This window comes from Stenella coeruleoalba (assembly GCF_951394435.1).
Source record: "Stenella coeruleoalba genome assembly, chromosome: 7".
Taxonomy (NCBI): domain Eukaryota; kingdom Metazoa; phylum Chordata; class Mammalia; order Artiodactyla; family Delphinidae; genus Stenella; species Stenella coeruleoalba.
The window spans coordinates 17266922-17289972 of record NC_137153.1 but is presented as its reverse complement, the minus strand read 5'-3'; the positions used below and the strand labels follow the sequence as shown (position 1 = coordinate 17289972).

The 23051-nt window shown below is 42.3% G+C and overlaps 1 protein-coding gene and 1 long non-coding RNA gene across 4 annotated transcripts in view; one reads left to right on the top strand and one right to left on the bottom strand.

The window, feature by feature from the left end:
• Positions 1–206: 206 nt before the first annotated feature.
• On the bottom strand, positions 207–22589 carry LOC307189470. The gene is made up of 5 exons (XR_013829194.1): positions 22465–22589; positions 14181–14361; positions 7568–7672; positions 3639–3686; positions 207–1644 (listed from the first exon to the last, which is right to left on the bottom strand). It is a non-coding gene; the product is annotated as an uncharacterized lncRNA (long non-coding RNA).
• The window catches only part of MSRA (methionine sulfoxide reductase A), a 370575-nt gene continuing 369564 nt past the window's right edge, over positions 22041–23051 (top strand). For 2 of the 3 annotated variants that reach the window (XM_079927555.1, XM_079927554.1), the window contains exon 1: positions 22041–22584. In XM_079927555.1, coding sequence (XP_079783681.1) covers positions 22467–22584 — 118 coding nt within the window. In that variant the 5' untranslated portion in view covers positions 22041–22466. The remainder of the gene's footprint in view (positions 22585–23051) is intronic. The other variant, XM_079927556.1, reaches the window with a different exon arrangement.

Here is a 23051-nt window from a genome sequence, read left to right as displayed (position 1 = left end):
ATCCTGCTCCAGAAGAAAGTAGATTGATCTGACATCCTGGGCTCTTCAAAAAGCATCTTGGCTGCAGTCGCACTGTGATTTTGTAAGTATTTCCATAAAGCAACAAAAATATAATTTATAAAATGAGTTGTTTCTTCATAAGAAAAGATGAACCCCTACATTTTTCTCTATTTTCTGTGATTTCTTAAAATACCATAATAGAAATACTTCAGTTCTTTAAGTATCACTCTGGCTTGCACTTCTGGACACATTTTAAGTGCAGCAAAGCTGTCGCAAAATAACAGTGAATGAACTTAATAGACCCACATACAGAAAATGCTGTAATTCACTGAGGCAGGAAAAGAAAAAAGAAGAAATGGAGAGACCTATCACTTTCATGGATAGGAAGACTGAAGATGTTTGTTTTCACCAGGTTATGACATAAAAATAAAAAGATTCCAATCAAAACCCTGAAGGATTTGGGGGAGCAATTGACAAACTTATTCAAAAATCTGACAACAAGAATGAATAGGGAGAAGAACCAAAATAATTTTGAAAAAGAATAATAAAAAAGGAATACTTACCTTATTAAATGTCAAAATATTTTATAGAAAGTACTTGGTCTCATGGAGAAATCTCTATTTTTTGTTTATCTGACCATGCAGGGTTTAATAAAGACAATAATAAATGTTTGAGCAGAAATGTGGGGAAATAGGTATACATTGTTTTACTTTTGAACATTTCAATAAGGGAAAACTGAACAATAGCCTGTTCTGGTTGGGCTGAGGGTTTTTCCCACAAGGGTCAAATTCATTCCAATACTTGTGTGGACATCATCCTTTCCTTTAGGATGGTCTCTACTGATTGCCTGAAAGTGACATGGACCTTTTAATGTTAATAAAGGGGCTTAGTATCTTTCCATCAGTGCATTCCTTATAATGCAAAGATGTTCCGATTGGTTCCAAGAGCAGATGTATACTGAGAGCATTTAAATGATTGAAAAATAAGTGTATTGTTGATACCTAGATTAACAGACAGACTTGGTGAATCACAAGAGCTGCATCCATAAGTATCCTTCATAATTTCTGGCTACTCATTTTCATATTAACTGGAATGAGTTTCTTTTCAAATATATAAGATGGAAGATGAGAGGGGAAAATTGACTTATTGATAGAAGGGAAACAATCCTCCCGCCTCAAAGAATTAGGTAGCTTTTTAATTTAAAGTTCCATAGATGAATAAGGTTGATATTTCCCAGGAGTGACCTTGGTTGGAATTTCCCCTCAGTCTGAGGTAGCCAGGAAAAGACAGAGGTACATTTTTCATAGCTCCATACTGGCCACTCTCATCCCTCCTCACGTTCCGTCTCGTCGTGCTGGTCGGGTCCGGGGTTCAGTGCTCCGAACAAGGGTGAAGTTAAGAAGTGACAGCTTGCCCTGGCCAAGAGTGACTCAGCACTCTGACTTCTGGTGTAGGATATTAATGCAGCCGGACATACACTTGGTGGAAATATTTATTTTTAGAACTATCCATAACATCTTCCTGAATCCAGATCTTCACCTCGCTCTGGGTCTCCCACCAGTCACTGGACCCCAATGTCATTTCCAGGCGCTGTTCTGCAGAAAACGCTAGGCTGGCTTCCTCCTATTCAGCCTGCCAGGTGATCTGTACATAATCAGGTGTATGTAAGAATGCATATTTATTCATTTGACATTTACTTATCACACCTCTTCCGAGGTGGTTATCACAATATCTTGGCCAGGCTCTATCTCATTACCCCTGAGCAACAAAATATTATAGGAGCACTTTCTGCCTAGGAAGGTCTGAGAAGGTTCCTGAGAGGCTGTGAAGTTTGGGTAGAATGTGGAAAGGTAATAGGAATTTACAGATAGATACAAGGGCAAGATTATCCTTGGTCAGGGATAAGCTCTTCCTTTCCCATGGCACTGATGCTGATCGGTTCCACATTGATATCTCCAGCCCTGATGTCTCATCGTATTTCAGATCTGTACCTCCTGCTGCCTATGGGACATCAGTTCATAAGCCAGAAATCTGGGAATCATCCTAAATTCCTTTATATATCTAATCCCTTATATCCAAGTCACAAAGACCTGTTTATTCTACCTGTTAAAGATTTTCTCAAATCCATCCCCACTTCTCCACCTGTATTGCCACTAACTTCATCTGGAAACCATCATCATGTCTTGCCTGGAGTATATTAAATGCCACCTAACTGGCCTTCTAATTCTCATCGTGTGTCCTTTCAACCTGACAAAGTGAGGGAAAAGGCCCATCTCTTTTTTTTTTAACATCTTTATTGGGGTATAATTTCTTTACAGTGGTGTGTTAGTTTCTGCTTTATAACAAAGTGAATCAGTTATCCATATACATATGTTCCCATATCTCTTCCCTCTTGAGCATGTGCTGTGCCACCCTCGGGAGCCTGCGCTTGCTTACTGACCGAGCTGCAGCTTTCAACACTCTCTGTTCACAACGTCCTCTCTGGCCATCCCGAATTACCTGCAGATCCCCAAATATGACTTGTGTTTTAATACGTTGCACTGTGGCATAGGTCCCCATTAAACGAAATGGTCTTGGCCTGGTGATCTGAAAATTCCCATCCGCTCTTCCACATTGTCCCAACTTCACAACCTCTCAGGAACCTTCCAGGGCAGAATGTGCTCCAATAACACTTTTCTGTTTGAGGCTAATGAGATGGAGCTAGAGGGGGCACGCTTGCACCCTGTAAAGCAGACTCTGTCTCCTCTTCGCTGTCCTACGGAAGGCTGGCAGTGGAGGTGGTCTTTGGCTAAGTTAAATGAGCACCTGAAAATTTATTTACCAACCCTGGGGTCCCCATGTCCCTACTGTGATCCACCTTGGGGCAACATGGCCTTAAGGGTCATGCATGACCCAAAGATATGAATATTGTTGGGTTTTGCCAAAGGTAGGAGACAAAGTTACATAACACACTTACAGCTGCATTATTTTGTTAATCATTATTTTGAGCTGATTCCAAAATGAACTTTGACTTTATTTTTTGGTATTTTGTGTATTCCGGGAGGGAATAGTGCCCATTTCCTGGTGTCCAGTGTGGGATAAAGGAGCCCAGGGAGGGTCTTCCTGTCTCCAACTCAGCACAGCTACTATAACACTTAGACTTTGTATTTGTTCCCATATCAGTTTGCCTGTATTCCCTGAGAATACGGGAATTGCATTGGTTTTTCTAGCCTATGAACACTGCCTGGCACATGGTGGGTGCTCAATAAACCTTGTCTTATTATACAACTCTAATAAAATAATATAGTTTCTCTTACTCCATCACCCATAGCCTTCATTACGTTGCTCTTGATATTAATGTGTCCCTGAGGTGAAAATCATGACAATTTCTCTTGGGTTTTTAACACTACACATTACTTAGGTATCATGTCATCATAACATCTCAGAAGAGACACAAGAAGAAAATAGTGCTCGCGTCTTTTGGGCCATTAGTTGATGTTGTAGTTACAAGTGAAAGCCACCAGATGGCTTAAGGAAATGAGTTTATTTCCAATTGAGAGTTTAGCGGAGAAATCTAGGACCGAGAAGTAAAGCATGATTGGAGGGAGCTCAAAGGCTCTCTGCAGTGAACCCCAAATAACCCACAAACCCTCACTTACCAGTGTCACTACCTGACTTCAGAAATGGGTTTGTAGAGGCTTTGCAACCTGCAGAATGAAAAACACCAAACTGTGTATCATCCTTCCAGCATCTACATGCTTTAAGAATTACAGAATAGTTACTGAAATTTAATTCCACAAATATTTATTGAGTGCCTAAGTCCCAATTACACCTTCTGAGAGGCTTATTGAAGCATATGACACAGAAAGCACAGCTTACTCAAGATGGAAAATGTGCAGGAGACTAGAAGTAGAAATGGATGTCTTTTTCTCCTTGTGTATACTAGTGCTGCAGTTTCAAGGAGAAATGCTGGCAGAAAATAATTGTGACCTAGAAAATTTTTGCATATTATCTGTAGGCAGAATAGGTAAAAGACAAATGAAAACAAAGCAAAACAAAACTTTAGATGACCACAGTATTTCTAACTCAAAGTGTATTTTATATGGTATTTGTATATGAGAACCAGAGTTGAAATTGTTAGAGTAGATTGAAACATTTTAATGAAGTAAGTTAAATATAAACCTATATATAAAAAGATCTGGGAGGATGTATACCAATGGTAGAATAAACCAAAGGAGATAAAAATCTAACTTAAGAGGTAACACAGTATTTGAGATTAAAAGAAAAAAATTGAACTGGCTAAGTTCACTTACCTTTTCTTTTTACCAATCTATAATTTATCTTTGCTGTAATCATTGTGTGTTAAATAAACTGTTTACTTTCTGATTAAAAAAGTGATACATGTACAGTCTAGAAAATTTAAAAATAGAAAAGTATAAAAGAAAAAATAAAAATTACCCACAGTCCGATTACAGAGAGAAAACCGCTGTTGGCATTTGGGTTAGAGGCACACCTCGGAGATACTGCGGGTGGGGTTCAGACCACCCAATAAAGCAGATATCGCAATAAAATGAGTTGCATGAATGTTTTGGTTTCCCAGTGCATATAAAAGTTATATTTACACAATATTGTAGTCTACTGAGTGTGCAATAGCATTATGTCTAAAAAAGCAGTGTAATTAATTAAAAATATAACTATACCCGCATAAAAAATAAAACACCCTGTACCCATTAAGTAGTCACTCCCCATTCTCCTCTACCCCCATCCCTGATCAACTGTAATCTGCTTTCTGTCTCTGTTTTCCCAAATCTGTTTTCCCAAATCTCTGTTTTGCCTATTCTGGATATATTATATAAAAGAAATCGTGCAATAAAAAAATATTGCAAAAAATTCTAAATATTATCTGAGCCTTTAGTGAATTGATATCTTTTTGCTGGTGGAAGGTCTTGTCTGGACGTTGATGCTGCTGACTGATCACGGTGGTGGCTGCCGAAGGCTGGGTGGCCGTGGCGATTTCATGAAATAATAGAGCAATGAATTACCACACTGATTGACTCTTCCTTTCACAAACGATTTCTCTGTAGTGTGCACTGCTGTTTGATAGCATTTTACCCACAGTAGAACTTTCAAAACTGGAGTCAATCCTCTCCAACCCTGCCGCTGCCTTATCAACTAAGTTTATGTCATATGTTAAATCCTTCGTGGTCATTTCAATAATCGATTAAGTTGCTGTCTTATATGGGCGCAGTTCATGGTGCCTCAAAACAATTACAATAAAGACCACTGATCACAGATCACCAGGAGAAATATAATAATAATGAAAAAATTTTAAATATTGTGAGAATTACCAAAGTGCGACACAGAGATACGAAGTGGAGCAAATGCTGTTGGATGCACGATGTCACAAACCTTCGACCTGTGAAAAAAAGGCAATATCTGCAAAGTACAATAAAGGGGAAGACAGTAAAATGAGGTATGCCTGTATTTTCTTTCGTTCTTTTTTCCTATGACTCTAAATATGACATATATGTAACTGGATGTTGAGGGAAATCTCACTTGTTTCCCTGGAGCTGGCAAACAGGACCCAAAGCTTAGGACAGAGAGCCATCAAGACCCTATGGAGGAAAGAGATCTTCAAACAGTTGGGGTCTAACTGCTCATCCAGAGCTTATTAAGGATGACCAAACCTTTCCAGTGTATATAAGCAAAAGGCTGATAGAGGGTGAGGGAGATGCATCAGAGTCTAGAAACGTCTACCCCTTGGGGAGGACTCCACTATCCCTCCCTCCAAAGCTAAAAGGAGTATCAGCACTTTCCCCCGGGGAAATGATGCTAACACCCTGTCCTTGTAGATGTGCCTTGTACTTTTCCTAGCAGGGAAAAGGAGAATGGAGAGATGGCAGAGGTGAGAGAGGAGTGGTCCCTCTGTTTGGCAAGGAGAGAATGGATGAGCTCTTATGGGACTAAAGGACAGCTTGGAAGGCAGCTTAGCTTGATTCAACTTGTCTCTACAACACCCAAGAGGGTTTCCTAGTGGCCAGGGAGTCCTAGCAGCCACACATCGAGGACTGTACCTCCAGGCCAGGAGCTGGAGAGCATTTCCTGGCCACGGAGCTCCCACGCAAAATTCCATGCCGTGAAGATGCTCACTTGAGCATTTAATCGGAGTGTCTGAGTGACACTGCTCCCCAGTGGCTTCTATGCCAGTGGGCATGAACCTGAGAAACCAGTAGAGAAACCTCAGGATAAACACAGTGCAGTCCACTTGAGGAAAGTGTGTCCCGTTTCCCCGTTCCTTCTTCCCAGTCTCCAATCCTAAAAGAACTTGATTCCGAGAAGTTGTAACTTCTCTCCCCTCCCCCTTCAACTTCACGGATGACAAAAACTAAGAGACATTATATAACTAGTCAAAGGCCACAGAACTAGTTAATCCAAAACTAGGATTATAATGCAGCACTCCTCTTTTGTACTCATTCACTTGGCTATTTATTCATTTAATCTTCAAATGTTTATTGTGTCTCCAATGGCAGTCCAGGCCTCAGGGCTCGTCATGTCCCATAACAAAGACAAATAATAATAATAGCTATTAGGCATTAGGCACTATATTAGGTACTTTCACTTGGATTATCTTGTTTAATGGTCATATAATCTTAGCAAGCACTTAGAGAAGAAAAGATAATGTTGATACATTACAGTATCCTTAAAAAACCTTCTGGAGGGTCAGGGTTGGGGGAGGTAAGTTGGCAGAGCACAGACGATTTTTAGGGCAGTGAAAATACTGTGTGTGATATTATAGTTATATGTCATTATACATTTGTCCAAATCCATAGACTGTACAACACCAAGAGTGAACCCTAAGGTGAACTACGGACGTTGTGTGATTACGAGGTGCTAATGTAAAAATCCTTGGTAAATAAATGTACCATTGTGGAGAGTGATGTTGATAATAGGGGAGTAGTCTATGCTTGTGTGGAAACAGAGGGTGTATGGGGAATCTCTGTACCTCTCAATTTTGTTGTAAACTTCAACTGCTCTTTAAAAAGTAAGTCTTACAAAAAACATCCCAAAGAGATATCCTGGCTATTCACAATAGCCAGGACACAGAAACAACCGATGTTTCCCCCAGTGGATGAATGGATAAAGAAGATAGGGCATATACACACAATGGAATGTTATCCAGCCTTTAAAAAGAGAGAAATCCTTTCATTTACTACAACATGGATAAGGCTGGAGGACAATATGCTAAGTTAAATAAGTCAGTCATAGAAAGACAAATACTGCACGATTCCATTTATATGAGGTACCTAAAACAGTCAAACTCATAGAAGCAGAGAATAGAATGCTGGTTTCCAGGGGTTGAGAGGTGGGGTAGTGAGGTGTTCAATGTGTGTAAGCTTTCGGTTATGCAACAGGAATAAGTTCTAGAAATCTGTACAACATAACGCCTAGGGCTAAAGATGGTATTGTGCACTTAAAAATTTATTGAGGGTGTGTCTCATGTTGTGTTCTTACCACACAAAAACAAAACAAAACAAGACAAAACAAAGAGACATCAGAAATTTTTGGAGGTGATGGAAATGTCTGTTACCTTGATTGTGCTGCTGGTTTTACGGCTGTTTGCATGGGTCCAAACTCATCAAATTTATCCATTAAATACGTGCAGCTTTTGGATATCAACTATTCCCTGGTAAAGCTGTTAAAACAAACAAGCAAACATACAAAAAAATTCTACCTGCATCCTTTGGGTGACTCTGATGTGTGTGTGTGTGTGTATGCATGCATGTGTGTGTGTGTGTGTATGAAGCGGTATAATTTATCTACTAACTGGGAACACTTAGATAACAAAATAAGAGATAAGTCCTATTTGCAATCAGGACCCATCAGACATCGAGGAGAAGTGGTAAGGAGGGACTTCTGGAGGGAATTACGCAGTTGGTTCAAGAGATGCTATGCTTGATTCATGCATTCATTCAGCCAACATTGGCTGAATGCTGACTGTGACCTTGACAGGTACTAGGATACAACAAAAAGCAAAAAATGGACACAATCGCTGCCTTCCTAGAGCTCGCAGCCCTAGTGGAGGAGGACAATTTTCCAACAGTCACCCAAATAACCGTGTATAATAATCATAGCTAATATTTACTCAGGTCTTCTTATGTGTCAGACATGATTTCAGCCACTTTTCCTGTATTAACTTATTTAATCATCACAAAGAAAAAACAAAAACAAAATTTAAAAAACCTGTGAGTTAGGTACTACTATTATTATCCCCAATTATATTTAAATTATATGGAGGAAAGATTTGTGGTGATGTGAGATCATTCCTTGGGGAACCTAACCTGGCCTGTGGGTCGACCCCAGGAAGACTGAGAAAAGATTGTCAAAGGCTGCCCTACCTTGTGTCCAAGGTGGGCAGGGTACTCATCAAGAGGTAGGAAAGTGCTGGGAGTGTATTGGTTTGGGACATTGGTGAATTGTTGGCAGAAGGCGAGAGTGAAAATGAACATTTATTAAGTACTTACTACTTCTTATACGCCGAAGTCTGTGCAGTACTGAACCCTGTCCCTGAATTGTTCTCTGACCCAACTTGAGGGTTCTGATCCTTAAAGGCCGGGGGTGGGGTGGGGGGGATGGCGACGGTTCAGAGATGAAGTGCATCAGGTTACCCATAGGGGAATCTAATTAAAACGAGGTGACCCCTGAGCCCTGGGGAGTGGCAGCTGCATAGGGTTGGCAGTGTCAGATGCCCTGATGGTGGCAGCAGGAGAGTGGCATCTGTGGTGGCAGAAGGGGGCACACCGGTGGCTGCTGAGGTGAACTCACAAATCACCTGGGACCCTGCCAGGGAAAAAGCTCAAAGTTACTGCTTAGTGGATGCTCTCAAACGCCATCACGGTTTGGGGAAGTGTGAGTTACACACCTGAAGGTTCCCTGCTTATTCTCTTACAGCATCTTTGACGCTTTCTGGTTTCCAAGCATTCAGATTGTTACTGCCTGTGCTGTCTGCTCAGCACTGATGCCACTCAAAAGTTTACGATTCCCCCATGGGAATCATTTCCATCTTCAAACATTGAGCTGTTGCTTCACGTGCTTCACCCGCTCTGCAGCTTTTGATCCTTTTCAAGATGTGCTTGGTGTAGGAAGATGAACTACTGAAAATTAGGGCTTAATTTAATTTGACATACAACAAACACACGCGGATTAATGTTTTTAAAGATCCAGTTATAATTCCTAAGAATGACGGATTATTACAAAGAGAAGTTTTGAATTATCTCGATTCCAGAATCCAGATTTTGAGGGTCCAACGAATTCAGATGCCATTGGATACACCGTATTTCCTGCTCTCTGCATGATTTCTGGTATGTTCCAAACCTCTTTAGATTCAGCACTGATAGCTGTAGACAAATTAACACTGAGCTTAGTTTTAGTTTGGGATTCAGTGTGCTACCCGAAGTGGGTGAAAGCAGTTGAAAATGTTAGATTTCAAACACAAGAGGCGTGTTTATGGAGGGCTAGGACAATGGGTGTACGTATTGGCCAGAACAGTGGTGCTCCAAGTTTGGTGCCTGGACCAACAGTGTCAGCATTCCCTGAGAATTTATTAAAAATGCTAAGTCTCAGGCCTCTCCCAAACTACTGAGCCCGACATTCGGGGTGGGGACAGCAGGCTGTGTTTTAACAAGCCCTCCAGGTGATTCTGGTATATGTTGAAGTTTGAGAACCGCTAAGCTATTCAAAACCGTAGCAGCTTAAATAAAATCAAAGTTCATTTCTCGCTCATGTACTAGCCTATGAATAAGCCATCTAGGGGTGAAATGGCAGCTTCATGATGCCGGGGACCTAGGGTCACTCCACCTGGTCACTCTATTACTCTCACAATGCGCCATCCATCACTTGGTTTGCAGTGGTTACTCCAGGCTGCCTCTCACACCTGCGTTCCAGCTAGCAGGAGAAGGGTCAGAAGGAGAGCGTGGCCTGGGGATTATCACTTACTGTGGCTGTGACTTTTGTGGCTTGAGGTGCGACAGCAAAACTAGCAGGACTTTCTTTTTCCTTCTTCACAATTTTACGGGCAGATTCGTTCTTACCGAAGATCTTTGCAACCTCAGCATACGAGTTTTTTCCTTTCTTTGTTAAGTCGAGAACTTTCACCTTTTCACTTAAAGGAAGTACTTTATGGCTTCTCTTTGGCATATGTGAATTGCCAACATCACTAGTCTTGCCCTTTGGGGCCATTATTAAGTAAAATAAGGGTTACTTGAACTCAAGCACTGAGATACCTTGACAGTTGATCTAATAACGGAGTCGGCTACTAAGTAACTAACGGATGGGATACGCTGGACAAAGTGATGATACACATCCCTGGGGGATGGAGAGGGATGGTGAAAGAGTTCATCGTGCTACTCAGTACAGCACAAAATTTAAAATGTATGAATTGTTTATTTCTGGAATTTTCCATTTAATATTTTCAGAGCGCAATTGACTTCAGGAAATTGAAACCTTGGAAAGTGAAACTGTGAATAAGGGGGGACGACCATATTGTTATTAATGTTATTACTATTTTTCCTCTTAAAACTCAGTAAAATAATCTCTGCAGTAAATTAGCATACCTAAGACAGGTCTGAATCTTCTATAGATAGACCATAAATAAGGCCATGTGGTTTTAACTCCGCCAGTGTAAAGGGGCGTATTAAGCTCTCTATTATTCATTTATAAGGGTGTCTCTGCCTACTTAAGTGGATTTTTATAAAAAGACCAAAAAAGCCTTATTTCAGTTTGAGTCCACCGGGACGTCCCTGCAGTTATTCATGGTTTGATAAAGAATGGAGACAGCTGATATGCCTCTTGGAGGGGACAAAGCCTCACCCTTTGCATCATTTGTCCTTGAGTTCATTTTCCACACCTGTGACAGCTCTTTTTTCAGTCCTGGAGCATGGCCCCCCATATCCACGACCTGCAACCCTAGAGGTTGAGGATCTGTTGTCCTTCTCGAAAAGCCCCTCAGCCCTTTGTGTCCAGGGCTCTGCTGTGGAGTAGAGTGAGCACCCCTGGTCTGCCGTTTGGTGCCAGGGCTGGGATGTCTCCCTACTGCATTGAGGCCCTTGGAGTCCCTGAAAGGCTGGACTCTTCTGCATGCACCACCCGGGTGGTGTCTTGCATATGGTGTGAGTTCAGTGGTATTTACTAAACAAGGGAGGGTTTCAGCAGAATCTGCATGTAGGGGCATTGCAGAAAGCACATTTAAAGCAATACATCAAAAAAAAAAATCATTTAACATATGTAACTGAGAAGCAGGTATGTTCTCAATAACTTGGCTAAATGTCATACCCCTACCTTATATAACAAGTCATTTCCCAATTCCTACTACCTGAAAATGTCTTCATATATTATCTGAATTTTCAGAGAGTATGTTTTTCTTCCTTAGTGTTTTTTTTTTAGTAACCCTGACACATAGTTTTATGAAAGAAAATTAATTAGCAAAATAACTTGGCACTGAAGTTTCTAAGTTTATTAAAGTTTTCAGTATGTAATTAGGCTCATTTTATCAGTGATGTATACAATTTACTATTAGGATGGAGCTTAGAAATTGAGGGGTGGCACAATCTGATAAATTCTCTGGAGAGACACCTTTGCTTGCCCTCCTCTTTGTTGAGCACTAGTCTCTAAATCCTCAGATTCTTCCCCAGTCCGTGAGGATGTTTCTAAGACCCCCATCCCCACGTGCATCCGAGGGTGGGGGGAGGGAAGAGGATGCGTGGCCCGCTCTCTCATGCCTTAAATCATGTCTTTCACTCTTTATAGTCTACCTGGGGAGAGGCAGCTTGGAATAATGTGTGGTTAGGAAAGCTGAGAGGGGAGGACAAGATGGAGCCCACGGGAAAAAGAGCAAAACTACTTATTAGGGGCTGATCTTTATGCAACGGGGGTGGTAACGGCTGGGGGGAGGATGGGAACGTCTACTGATGGAGTGACTGCTCTGTGTCAGGAGCTATCACACACATTACCTCAGTGGTGCTTGGATTTCAAGGGTCAGCAGGATTGGACCAAATATTTTGGTTTTCCACGTTCGATAATGCCAGATGAGGGCCTTAGAGAAACAACTACCATCTCATCACCACCATATGAATATGAGAAGGAAGGACATTTCGACACCAGAGAAGTCAGAATATATTATTGTGGAATAAAAGATAGCTTTTCAAATTGAATATATGTTGCTTATGAAAAACTTAAGACACTATCTTTTTTGTATTTTGCCATTTAGTATTAGATTGGTACCGTACAAGGTTTCATTTGTGTACATGATATCCCAGGAAGCAGGTAGCATCCCTACTCCTAGGCAGGGCAGCTACCCCTCTGCATGCTTTGATAAACCCCATGTAATGAGGCCAAAATTTAAACAATGACTCAGATGTACAGAAAATGTTAACTGCCCTGTTTTCTATAACTGATCTCATCTTGCTCTTGTCGTTTCTAATGATGGAGGAAAACACTTGATCTTGACAAATCAAAGTGTCTTCTTGGCGTCTTTCAGTTTTAAATAGCCTATTTGGGTAACTGGTCAGTCTTTCGGGATTCTCTCTAGGGCCTTCCCTACTCCTTTCAAGGTGCTATCTGTAACTGGAAGAGCTGCGTGTGCTCCTGGTCTTGCGGTCTCCCACTGAGGTGTCTCTCAGCCTTGGCACCTGTCCTGAGCATGTGCATTGGTGTAGCTTGGACTCCGGGCCACCTGGCTCTGGCTCAGCTGAGACACAGTTCTTCCTGTCCATCCTTCGGGCGTTAGGCTGGCTCCTGCGCCCAATAACTGAGGACCTTGCTGTTGCACCTGGTCACACGTTGCAGCACTTGGGTCTCCTTACTCTAACTCCAGGCTTTATCAGGGTCATGGGTTCTCTCTGTCCTTCCACACCCCCGCCCCTCATGGGAGACCTGGCAATGCCCTCCTTCTTTCCCCACACCCAACACAATTGTGCAGGATCCTGTGAGGCTGCCCTCTGGTCTGCCAGCCTTGGCCCTGCCCTCAGTCACTGCTCCTCTGCACACACACAGCATTGCATGCCTTGCTGAATGCAAGAGCCTTCGAGAATTTATAGGCTCCTTAGACCATGGCTTTCAAACTTCTTTTGACCAGGAGCTACACTAAGAAATATATTTTAAGTTTAGACACGGTGTATGTACAACACACACGTGTATGTAAGAGAAATAAAAAATTCCCCCAATTATGTAGATCCTTCCTACTTGTGGATGCACTCTGATATTTCTAATCTAGTCTAAGTCATTAAAAACCACATTGTTCGGGCTTCCCTAGTGGCGCAGTGGTTGAGAGTCCGCCTGCCAATGCAGGGGACACGGGTTCGTGCCCCGGTCTGGGAAGACCCCACATGCCGCGGAGCGGCTGGGCCGGTGAGCCATGGCCGCTGAGCCTGCGCGTCCGGAGCCTGTGCTCCGCAACGGGAGAGGCCACAACAGTGAGAGGCCCGCGTACCGCAGGGAAAAAAAAAAAAACAACAAACACATTGTTCCAGTCTACTACAGTGAGATATATATATATATATATATATATATATATATATATATATATATATATATATATATATTTTTTTTTTTTTTTTTTTCCCAGGGCTCCCTGCATTGGGAGCGTGGAGTCCCAGCCACTGGACCACCAGGGAAGTCCCAAGACTGTTTTCTTCATGCCCCGATGGCTCACTGTCCTAGGATATGCCCCAGGAAGTGAAGCACTGGCTCCCAAATCTTCAGATTCTTCCCCAGTCCATTTGGAGGTTTCTAAGAGTCCATCCCCAAATTCATCCCAGGGTGGGAGAATAAGATAAAGACGTTTGATCTTCTTTCTCATCTCTTAAGTCATGGCCTTTACCCTTTCTAGTCTAGGGTTTATTTTAAGGCCAGTCCTCTAGCTTTGGTTCTTATTATGTAAAATCAGTTGTGGGAGTTCCAAGAAAATCCTTTCAATTCTGATAAGCCCTGTTTTCAAGAATATGGTCTCCTTATCTCACCATGAATTTTAAAAACACTTTAAAAGAAACAACAAGTATTTTTTTGTCTAGTGGTTTCTGTGGGTCAGGAATTTGGAGGCAGATTAGCTGGGTGGCTCTGGCTCAGAGCCTCTTATAAGGTTGCAGACAAGATAACACCTGAAAGCTTTATTGGGTCTGGAGAATCTGCTTCTAAGATTGCTTACTCACCTGGCCGTTGGCAGGAGACCTCCTTTCCTCACCATGTGGGCTTCTCCATTGGGCTGATTGAGAATCTTCATGATGTGACAGCTTGCTTCCCCCGGAGGGAGTGATCCAAAAGTGAGCAAGAAGGAAGCTGCCTTGCCTTCTATGGCTTAGTCTCAGAGGTCACGCACCATCACTTCTTATTCTATAGAAACAAACATTAAGTCCAATGAAAATGTCAGGGGAGGGAAACTGGACCTTTAAAAGAATTTGTGGGAGGGCGGAGTCAAGATGGCGGTGTGGGAAGACACCAGGTAGCATCTCCCGGCAACTAGGGCGCCTGCCGGCTGCTGATGGGGGACCCTGACGCCCAAGGAGACGGGAGGAACCCCCAAGTGAATTGGTAGGATATGGGGGGACAGAGGGGAGAGGAGAAGTGGAGGCCAGACAGGATCGGCACCCCTGAGGCCGGGGAGATCAGGAGAGGCAGGCAGGAGGGGCCGTCTGGAAGGAGCAGGAGAGGAGCGGAGGGCAAGTGCCCCGCCCACTGGAGCCCAGGAAGCCTACTGGGCTCCCAGGTGAGGTCCCCTGCCCTCTGAGCACAGGAGTGGGGGGCACGCCTGGGGCTCTTCTGTCCCTTGAGCCTAAGCCCCACAGCCCCCCAGCCCCCAGGGCCTTTTCCAGCCCTGTGGGTCCTGAGCATTGGCTCCGCCCACTGCCCAAACCTCGCCCATGCTTAGGCCCCGCCCTCCAGCCGAGGCCTTTTCCCCGTTTTTTTCTTTTTTTTTCTTTCTCTTTCCCCTCCTCCTCTTTTTTACTGTGGTGGTACTCTTGTACCTTCCGGTTGTTGATTCATCTCTATTTTAATTTTTATGTTCTTTCTAACATATCTGTTAGTTTCCTAGTCTAATTTTATTTTTTACTTCATTATTGTTCTCTCTTTTTTTTCTGCCACCCCATGTGGCTTGTAGGATCTTGGTTCACAAGCTGGGGGTCGGGCCGAAGCTCCCGCGGTGGGAGCTCCGTGTTGGAACCACTGGACTAACAGAGAACCTCAGACCCCAGGGAATATTCATCGGAGTGAGGTCTCATGGAGATCCTCATCTCAGCACCAAGACCCAGATCTAGCCAACAGCCTACAAACTCCAGTGTTGGAAGCTTCAGGCCAAACAACCAGTAAGACAGGAACACAATCCCACTCATTTAAAAAAAAAAAAAAAAAAAAGAGACGGCAAAATAATATGTCACAGATGAAGGAGAAAGGTAAAAAGCTACAAGACCAAATAAATGAAGAGGAAATGGGCAATCTACATGAAAAAGAATTCGGAGTAATGATAGTAAAGATGATCTGGAATCTCGGAAACAGAATGGAAGCACTGATTGAGAAAATACAAGAAATGTTTAACAAAGATCTAGAACTAAAGAACAAACAAACAGAGATGAACAACACAATAACTGAAATGAAAAATACTCTAGAAGGAATCAATAACAGAATAACTGAAGCAGAAGAACGAATAAGTGAGCTGGAAGACAAAATGGTGGAAATAACTGCCAAGGAGCAGGATAAAGAAAAAAGAATGAAAAGAATTGAAGACAATCTCAGAGACCTCTGGGGCAATACTAAATGCACCAAACATTCAAATTATTGGGGTTCCAGAAGAAGAAGAGAAAAAGAAAGGGTCTGAGAAAATATTTGAAGAGATTACAGTTGAAAACTTCCCTAACATGGGAAAGGAAATAGTCACCCAAGTCCAGGAAGCACAGAGAGTCCCATACAGGATACACCCTAGGGAAAACCACACCAAGACACATGTTAATCAAACTAACAAAAATTAAATTCAAAGAAAAAATATTAAAAGCAGCAAGGGAAAAACAAAAAATAACATATAAAGGAATCCCCATAAGGTTATCAGCTGATTTTTCAGCAGAAACTCTGCAGGCCAGAAGGGAGTGGCAGGATATACTTAAAGTGACGAAAGGGAAAAACCTACAACCAAGATTACTCTACCCAGCAAGGATCTCATTCAGATTCGACAAAGAAATCAAAAGCTTTTCAGACAAGCAAAAGCTAAGAGAATTCAGCACCACCAAACCAGCTTTACAACAAATGCTAAAGAAACTTCTCTAGGCGGGAAACACAAGGGAAGAAAAAGACCTACAATAACAAACCCAAAACAATTAAGAAAATGGGAATAGGAACATACATATCAATAATTACCTTAAATGTAAATGGACTAAATGCTCCCACCAAAAGACACAGATTGGCTGAATGGATACAAAAACAAGACCCATATATTTGCTGTCTACAAGAGACCCACTTCAGACCTAGGGACACATAAAGACTGAAGGGGAAGAGATGGAAAAAGATGTTCCATGCAAGTGGTAATCAAAAGAAAGCTGGAGTAGCAATACTCCTATCTGATAAAATAGACTTTAAAATAAAGTCTGTTATAAGAGACAAAAAAGGACACTACATAATGATCAAAGGATCAATCCAAGAAGAATATATAACAATTATGTTTATGCACCCAATACATAAGGCAAATGCTAACAACCATGAAAGGAGAAATCGACAGTAACACGATAATAGTAGGGGACTTTAAGACGCCACTTACACCAATGGACAGATCATCCAAACAGAAAATAAATAAGGAAACACAGCTTTAAATGACACAATAGGCCAGACAGATTTAATTGATATTTACAGAACATTCCACCCAAAAGTGCAGAATACACTTTCTTCTCAAGTGCACAGGGAACATTCTCCAGGATAGATCACATCTTGGGTCACATCTTGGATCACATCTTCAACACCCACTTATGATCAACCTCAGAAAATTTAAGAAAATTGATATCGTATCAAGCATCTTTTCTGACCACAATGCTATGAGATTGGAAATCAATTACAGGAAAAAAAATGTAAAAAACACAAATACATGGAGGCTAAACAGTGCACTATTAAATAACCAAGAGATCACTGAAGAAGTCAAAGAAGAAGTAAAAAAATACATAGAAACAAATGACAATGAAAACAGGACGACCCAAAACCTATGGGATGCAGCAAAAGCAGTTCTGAGAGGGAAGTTTATAGCAATTCAATCTCACCTCAAGAAACAAGAAAAATCTAAAATAAGCAATCTAACCCTACACTTTAAAAAACTAGAGAAAGAAGAACAAAGAAAACCCAAAGTCAGTAGAAGGAAAGAAATCATAAAAATCAGAGCAGAAATAAATAGAAACAAAGAAAACAATAGCAAGGCTCAATAAAGCTAAAAGCTGGTTCTTTGAGAAGATAAACAAAATTGATAAACCCTTAGCCAGACTCATCAAGAAAAAAAGGGACAGGATGCAAATCAATAAAATTAGAAATGAAAAATCACAACTGACACTGCAGAAATACAAAGGATTATAAGAGACTACTACAAACAACTATATGCCAATAAAATGGACAACCATAAAGAAATGGACAAATTCTTGGAAAGGTATAATTTTCCAAGACTGAACCAGGGAGAATTAGAAAATATAAACAGACCTACTATCACAAGTAATGAAATTGAAACCATAATTAAAAATCTTCCAACAAACAAAAGTCCAGGATCAGATGGCTTCACAGGTGAATTCTATCAATCATTTACAGAAGAGCTAACACCGATCCTTCTCAAACTCTTCCAAAATATTGCAGAGGGAGAAACACGCCCAAATTCATTCTACAAAGCTACCATCACCCAGATACCAAAACCAGAAAAAGATATCACAAAAAAAGAAAATTATAGACCAATATCACTGATGAACATAGATGCAAAAATCCTGAACAAAATACTAGCAAACAGAATCCAACAACATATTAAAGGGATCATACACCATGATCAAGTGGGATTTATCCCAGGTACACAAGGATTCTTCAATATACGCAAGTCAATGTGATACACCATATTAACAAATTAAGGAATAAAAACCGTATGATCATCTCAATAGATGCAGAAAAAGCTTTTAACAAAATTCCACATCCACTTATGATAAAAAATCTCCAGAAAATGGGCATAGAGGGAAACTACCTCAACATAATAAAGGCCATATATGACAAACCCACAGCAAGCATCATACTCAATCCCACTATTGGGCATATACCCTGAGAAAACCATAATTCAAAAAGACACATATACCACAATGTTCATTGCAGCACTATTTACAATAGCTAGGACATGGAAGCAACCTAAGTGTCCATCGACAGATGAATGGATAAAAAAGATGTGGCACAGATATACAATGGACTATTACTCAGCCATAAAAAGAAACAAAATTGAACTATTTGTAGTGAGGTGGATGGACCTAGAGTCTGTCATACAGAGTGAAGTAAGTCAGAAAGTGAAAAACAAATACTATACGCTAACACATATATATGGAATCTAAAAAAAAAAAAAGGTTATGATGAACCTAGTGGCAGGACTGGAATAAAGATGCAGATGTAGAGAATGGACTTGAGGACACGGGGAGGGGGAAGGGTAAGCTGGGACGACATGAGAGAGGGGCATGGACATATATATACTACCAAATGTAAAATACATAGCTAGTGGGAAGCAGCTGCATAGCACAGGGAGATCAGCTCGGTGCTTTGTGAAAACCTAGAGGGGTGGGATAGGGAGGGTGGGAGGGAGGCTCAAGAGGGAGGGGATATGGGGACATATGTATGCATAGGGCTGATTCACTTTGGTGTACAGCAGAAACTAACACAGTATTGTGAAGCAATTATACTCCAATAAAGATCTATAAAAGAAAAAAACAATTTGTGGACGTATTTTAAACCTCCATAATAATTAGTATATCTTTTCAGATAACTAACAACGCAAGGTAGTACAGACTAGGTGCTACCTGAGTGATGCAAGTGGTGAGTGCTATGGGGCAACCTAGGCTCAATGAATAACCGTGTTTTCTTGTGCAATCAGGGAAGGTTGCACAGAGAAGATGAGTCTTGAATTGAATGAAGAATAAGGTCGGAAAACCAGAGAGAATCAGGCAGGCATTCCAGTTGGTATAGACTGAGTGAATCAAGTGGGAGGGAGGTTCTCACCTTAGATGTCAAAGTCCCCAGACTACTTACTCCATGTTACCTCCTCTATTTTCCCATCCACCACCATCCACACTCCCGACCTCCACCATCTAGGCAGTCTTGGAAGTTTCCCTTTTGCAACATTTGATTAGACTGTGGACCAGTGACTACTCTTCCCCCCCCCCGCATTCTTTTTCCAAATTGATTTTAATATCCTGCTTCATCATTGTACACCAGGTGTGTGGGGGAGAGAGTGCGAGGAGGGAAGAGACACCTCACTTTTTTAGTTTATCGGTCACTGGATCATGTGCTTGGAACTTTAAAATAGGGTGTGTCCTATATGTTAGAAGAAGGGGATATATTCATATATATATATATATATATGCACACACATATATACACATATACATATACATATATACACACATACGGATATCTCGATGGCCAGCGGAATGGACTGTAAGAGTTGTCCACCAAAGTACATTCTTACCTTCTTCCTTTGTTACTAGAACTGCCTAGTGTTAGCTGGATCTGTGGTTGCCCAGCTAGAGAACTCTACCTCCCACCTTCCCAACAGTTAGATGTGGCTGTGTGTCCAACCACGTCAATGGAATGAGGAGAAATGACATGTGCTACCTCTGGGACACACTCCTAGGAGTACTGAGATGTTCACCCCTTTCCTTTCTGCCTTTTTGCTGGGCTCAGATACAGATGCGCTGCCAGATTCTGGGATGGTGGTTACGTATGTGGATAGCAGTGCTGCCCTCCTAGTCCTGGACCAGTACATGAGAGAAAAAACCAAAACAAAAACTGTCTTGTTTCAAATATAATACCTTTGGGTTACAGCAACCTAAGCTGTATTCCAACGAAAAGCTAGGCCTAGTTTTGGAAAAGAGTATTAAATATTCCTTTCTCCAAGGGGCAAGGCAGAGCCATTCCTGAACACACGGAAAAGAAACTTTTGCTATTCTAAGTCAACGTTTTGACCCAACTTAACCAAATACATAATCACTGTACACTTAATTTGAGCCAATATAGTGTGAGATAGTACGGAAGAAAAGACACGGTCCTGCTCAGTGCTCTATTTCTGGATCGTTACATAATAGAAGAAATAAACTTCTATTTTGTTTAAACTGATGTATTTTGGGTATTTGTTATACCAAAGAGGATGCTTAGACTGCATCCTAAAGAACATACATTGTTAGAATTTGTTGGAAAACCAGAGCATAATCACAAAAATAACACTTCAAAGCAGTGCGTGCCCAATGGGGAATATGGACAAAAAAAGACTCTCTCAGTGTGGAGAAGCTCAGAAGGGTTTAGGAGATTCTGAAGAAATCGAAAACTTAGTGATGAAAATGGCATCATTGAAGGCAGGAATATTAATTCTCTCCTAAACCAACCAACCAGCCAACCAAGCAACCAACCTCAGTGTAACTTTTCTCTCAACTATTCTGGTAAATGAGATAAGAAACCCCTGTTTTATGAAAAAAGGTATTTTTTTCTTTTAAAAATTAAAAAAAATTATAATAATAAAAGTATCACAGCCAGGGGAATACTTGAGAACACTGTAACAATATGTACCATTTCAAACCAGAAGTTTAAAGAAAGTGAAAACCAGTCAACCATTACCATGAACAACAAAACTGCAAACAGTTTTTCAATTTTTTTCTAGTCTTTCTTCAGTGGGTGTGCAAGGGGAGGTGTATGCATTATACGTGTACTACATACTACACGTATACATACTGTAGCTTTGTTGAGGTTTCTTAACATTACGTAAGTACTTCTCCTTGACATGAAAAATTCTTCGGTTTTGTGTGTGTGTGTGTGTGTGTGTGTGTGTGTGTGTATGTGTGTGTCACATGGGATCTTAGTTCCTGGACCAGGGATGGAACTGGCGCCTACTGCAGTGGAAGCACGGGGTCTTAACCACTGGACTGCTGGGGAAGTCCCCAAATTCTTCAGTTCTTAATTTCATACAATCAACCACAAAACACAGAAAAAGAAAACACAGACTATTTCCTTTGACAGAAGAATGATCTTACGACCTAGAAGGGACACCTTGTAAAGTTTTCAGGAAAGGCCTGTAGAACCTACTTCATATAATCTCCTGGCAAAACCAAATAAATCGGAAGTAAAAACCGAGGCACACTACACAGACAGAGCCCATATTACAAAACAAACACTTTGACCGAGTTTTAATGTTACCTGTCTGGCCATATTCTACAATACAGTAGGTCTAATCCTCCTGTCCTCAGGTTACAGTCCAGACCACATGAACACAAAGAGGTAACTAAACAAGATAGAGAGGTAACTAAATCCACTGGGGAGGTTGGCTCAAAGCCTTCTCATTTCTCTGGGTGCTAATCTGAAGTTCCTTCCTTCATGAGACTATCCGCCCACTTTGGCAGAACATTCGTGTAAAACCAAAATTTCACATATGCAACTCCCAAGTCACCCATCTGCCTCCACCCACCTTATTTTTGGGGTTGAAAATCTGTCATAGGAGCAAATGTTACGTCCCATGATTTGAGAGCCAAGAATGATCCAATAGAACGCTTAAGTTCACCCGAACTGCGTTAATGGGGTATCAGTGCCTTGTTCCTATTTTTCCCCCTTGTGTTTATCAGTATATTATTTCTATGTGTGTGCATATAAATATGTCTATAAAACATTATATTGAATTATCTTTCCTATTCTTAACTTTTTGAAAATTGTGCTTAGTTTTCACTTCGGATAATCATCTTTTTGATAATTTATCATCATAATGGCTCCAGTGGAAACAGATATAGTTACCAGTTTGTAAGGTAGGTAGTCGTCAGCTTACTGGGCACACCGAGCAATTGTTAAGGAGGTTGTGAAATGCGAACGAACTTCAAAGTCAAAAGCCGGGCATTATTTTTTTGGCCCCTGCCGCTTCACGTACTTTGTACCGCCATTACTACACTTTGTCTTCCGCCCGGGAACTTTGCACCTAAGGGAAGCAAGGAAAACTCGCAGGTGCCTCCCCGGACCCGGCCCCACGCCAGGGCGAGAACACGCCCTCGGTCCCGGCCCTCCCGGCACGAGGCTGAGGTAATCACTCGATTCCGGGGCGGGGGCAGCACAGCCCGCCGCGTACGTGCCCCCGCTGACCCGCCCGCCCGCCGGCCGGCCAGTGCACCCAGCTCCCGCCGCCCCGCGCCGGCCGCCCACTCCGCAGCGGCGCCTCGGCTCCCGACCGCGCCGGTCCGCCCGGCGGCCCCTAGGCAAGCCACCCACCCATGCTCGCCGCCACCAGGACGGCCCACCAGCTCTTCCAGAGAATGGGTAACTCCGCCTCCAACATCGTCAGCCCACAGGCGGCCCTACCGGGCCGGAAGGAGGCGATCGCCGTAGCGGGTAAGGACGCGGGCACGCACAGAGGGCGCGGTCGTCGCCGCTACGCACGCGCATCTTCTGGACGCCAGAAGGGAGCCGGGGGCCAGCCTCGGGAGGGTCGGCAGCCGGCGTTCTGCGCAGGCGCGGAGGGCGCTGGCAGGGGAGGGGGCCAGGGGTAGCTATTCTTTCTTTGTTTGGGTTCTCACCAGCTAAAACAACGCGAAACGCGTTGACTGGACCTACTACGGTGGTATAATTCACCTACAGTGCAAATACCCCGGCGGCTTCAAACTTCGGGCGGGAAAAGCACTGACCCAATTTTCGCCCTTTCCCACGGTGTGCATCCCCTTTCCTTTTGGCACCGGCCGCTGGGATGCAGGCCACTTGCAGCGGTGCTGCGGCGTTGTGTTGTCACTGGAAGCAATGGAATGTTACAGAGCGATGAATACTGCAGTTTTGAAATTGTTTCTCACTTCACTGTTCTGGTT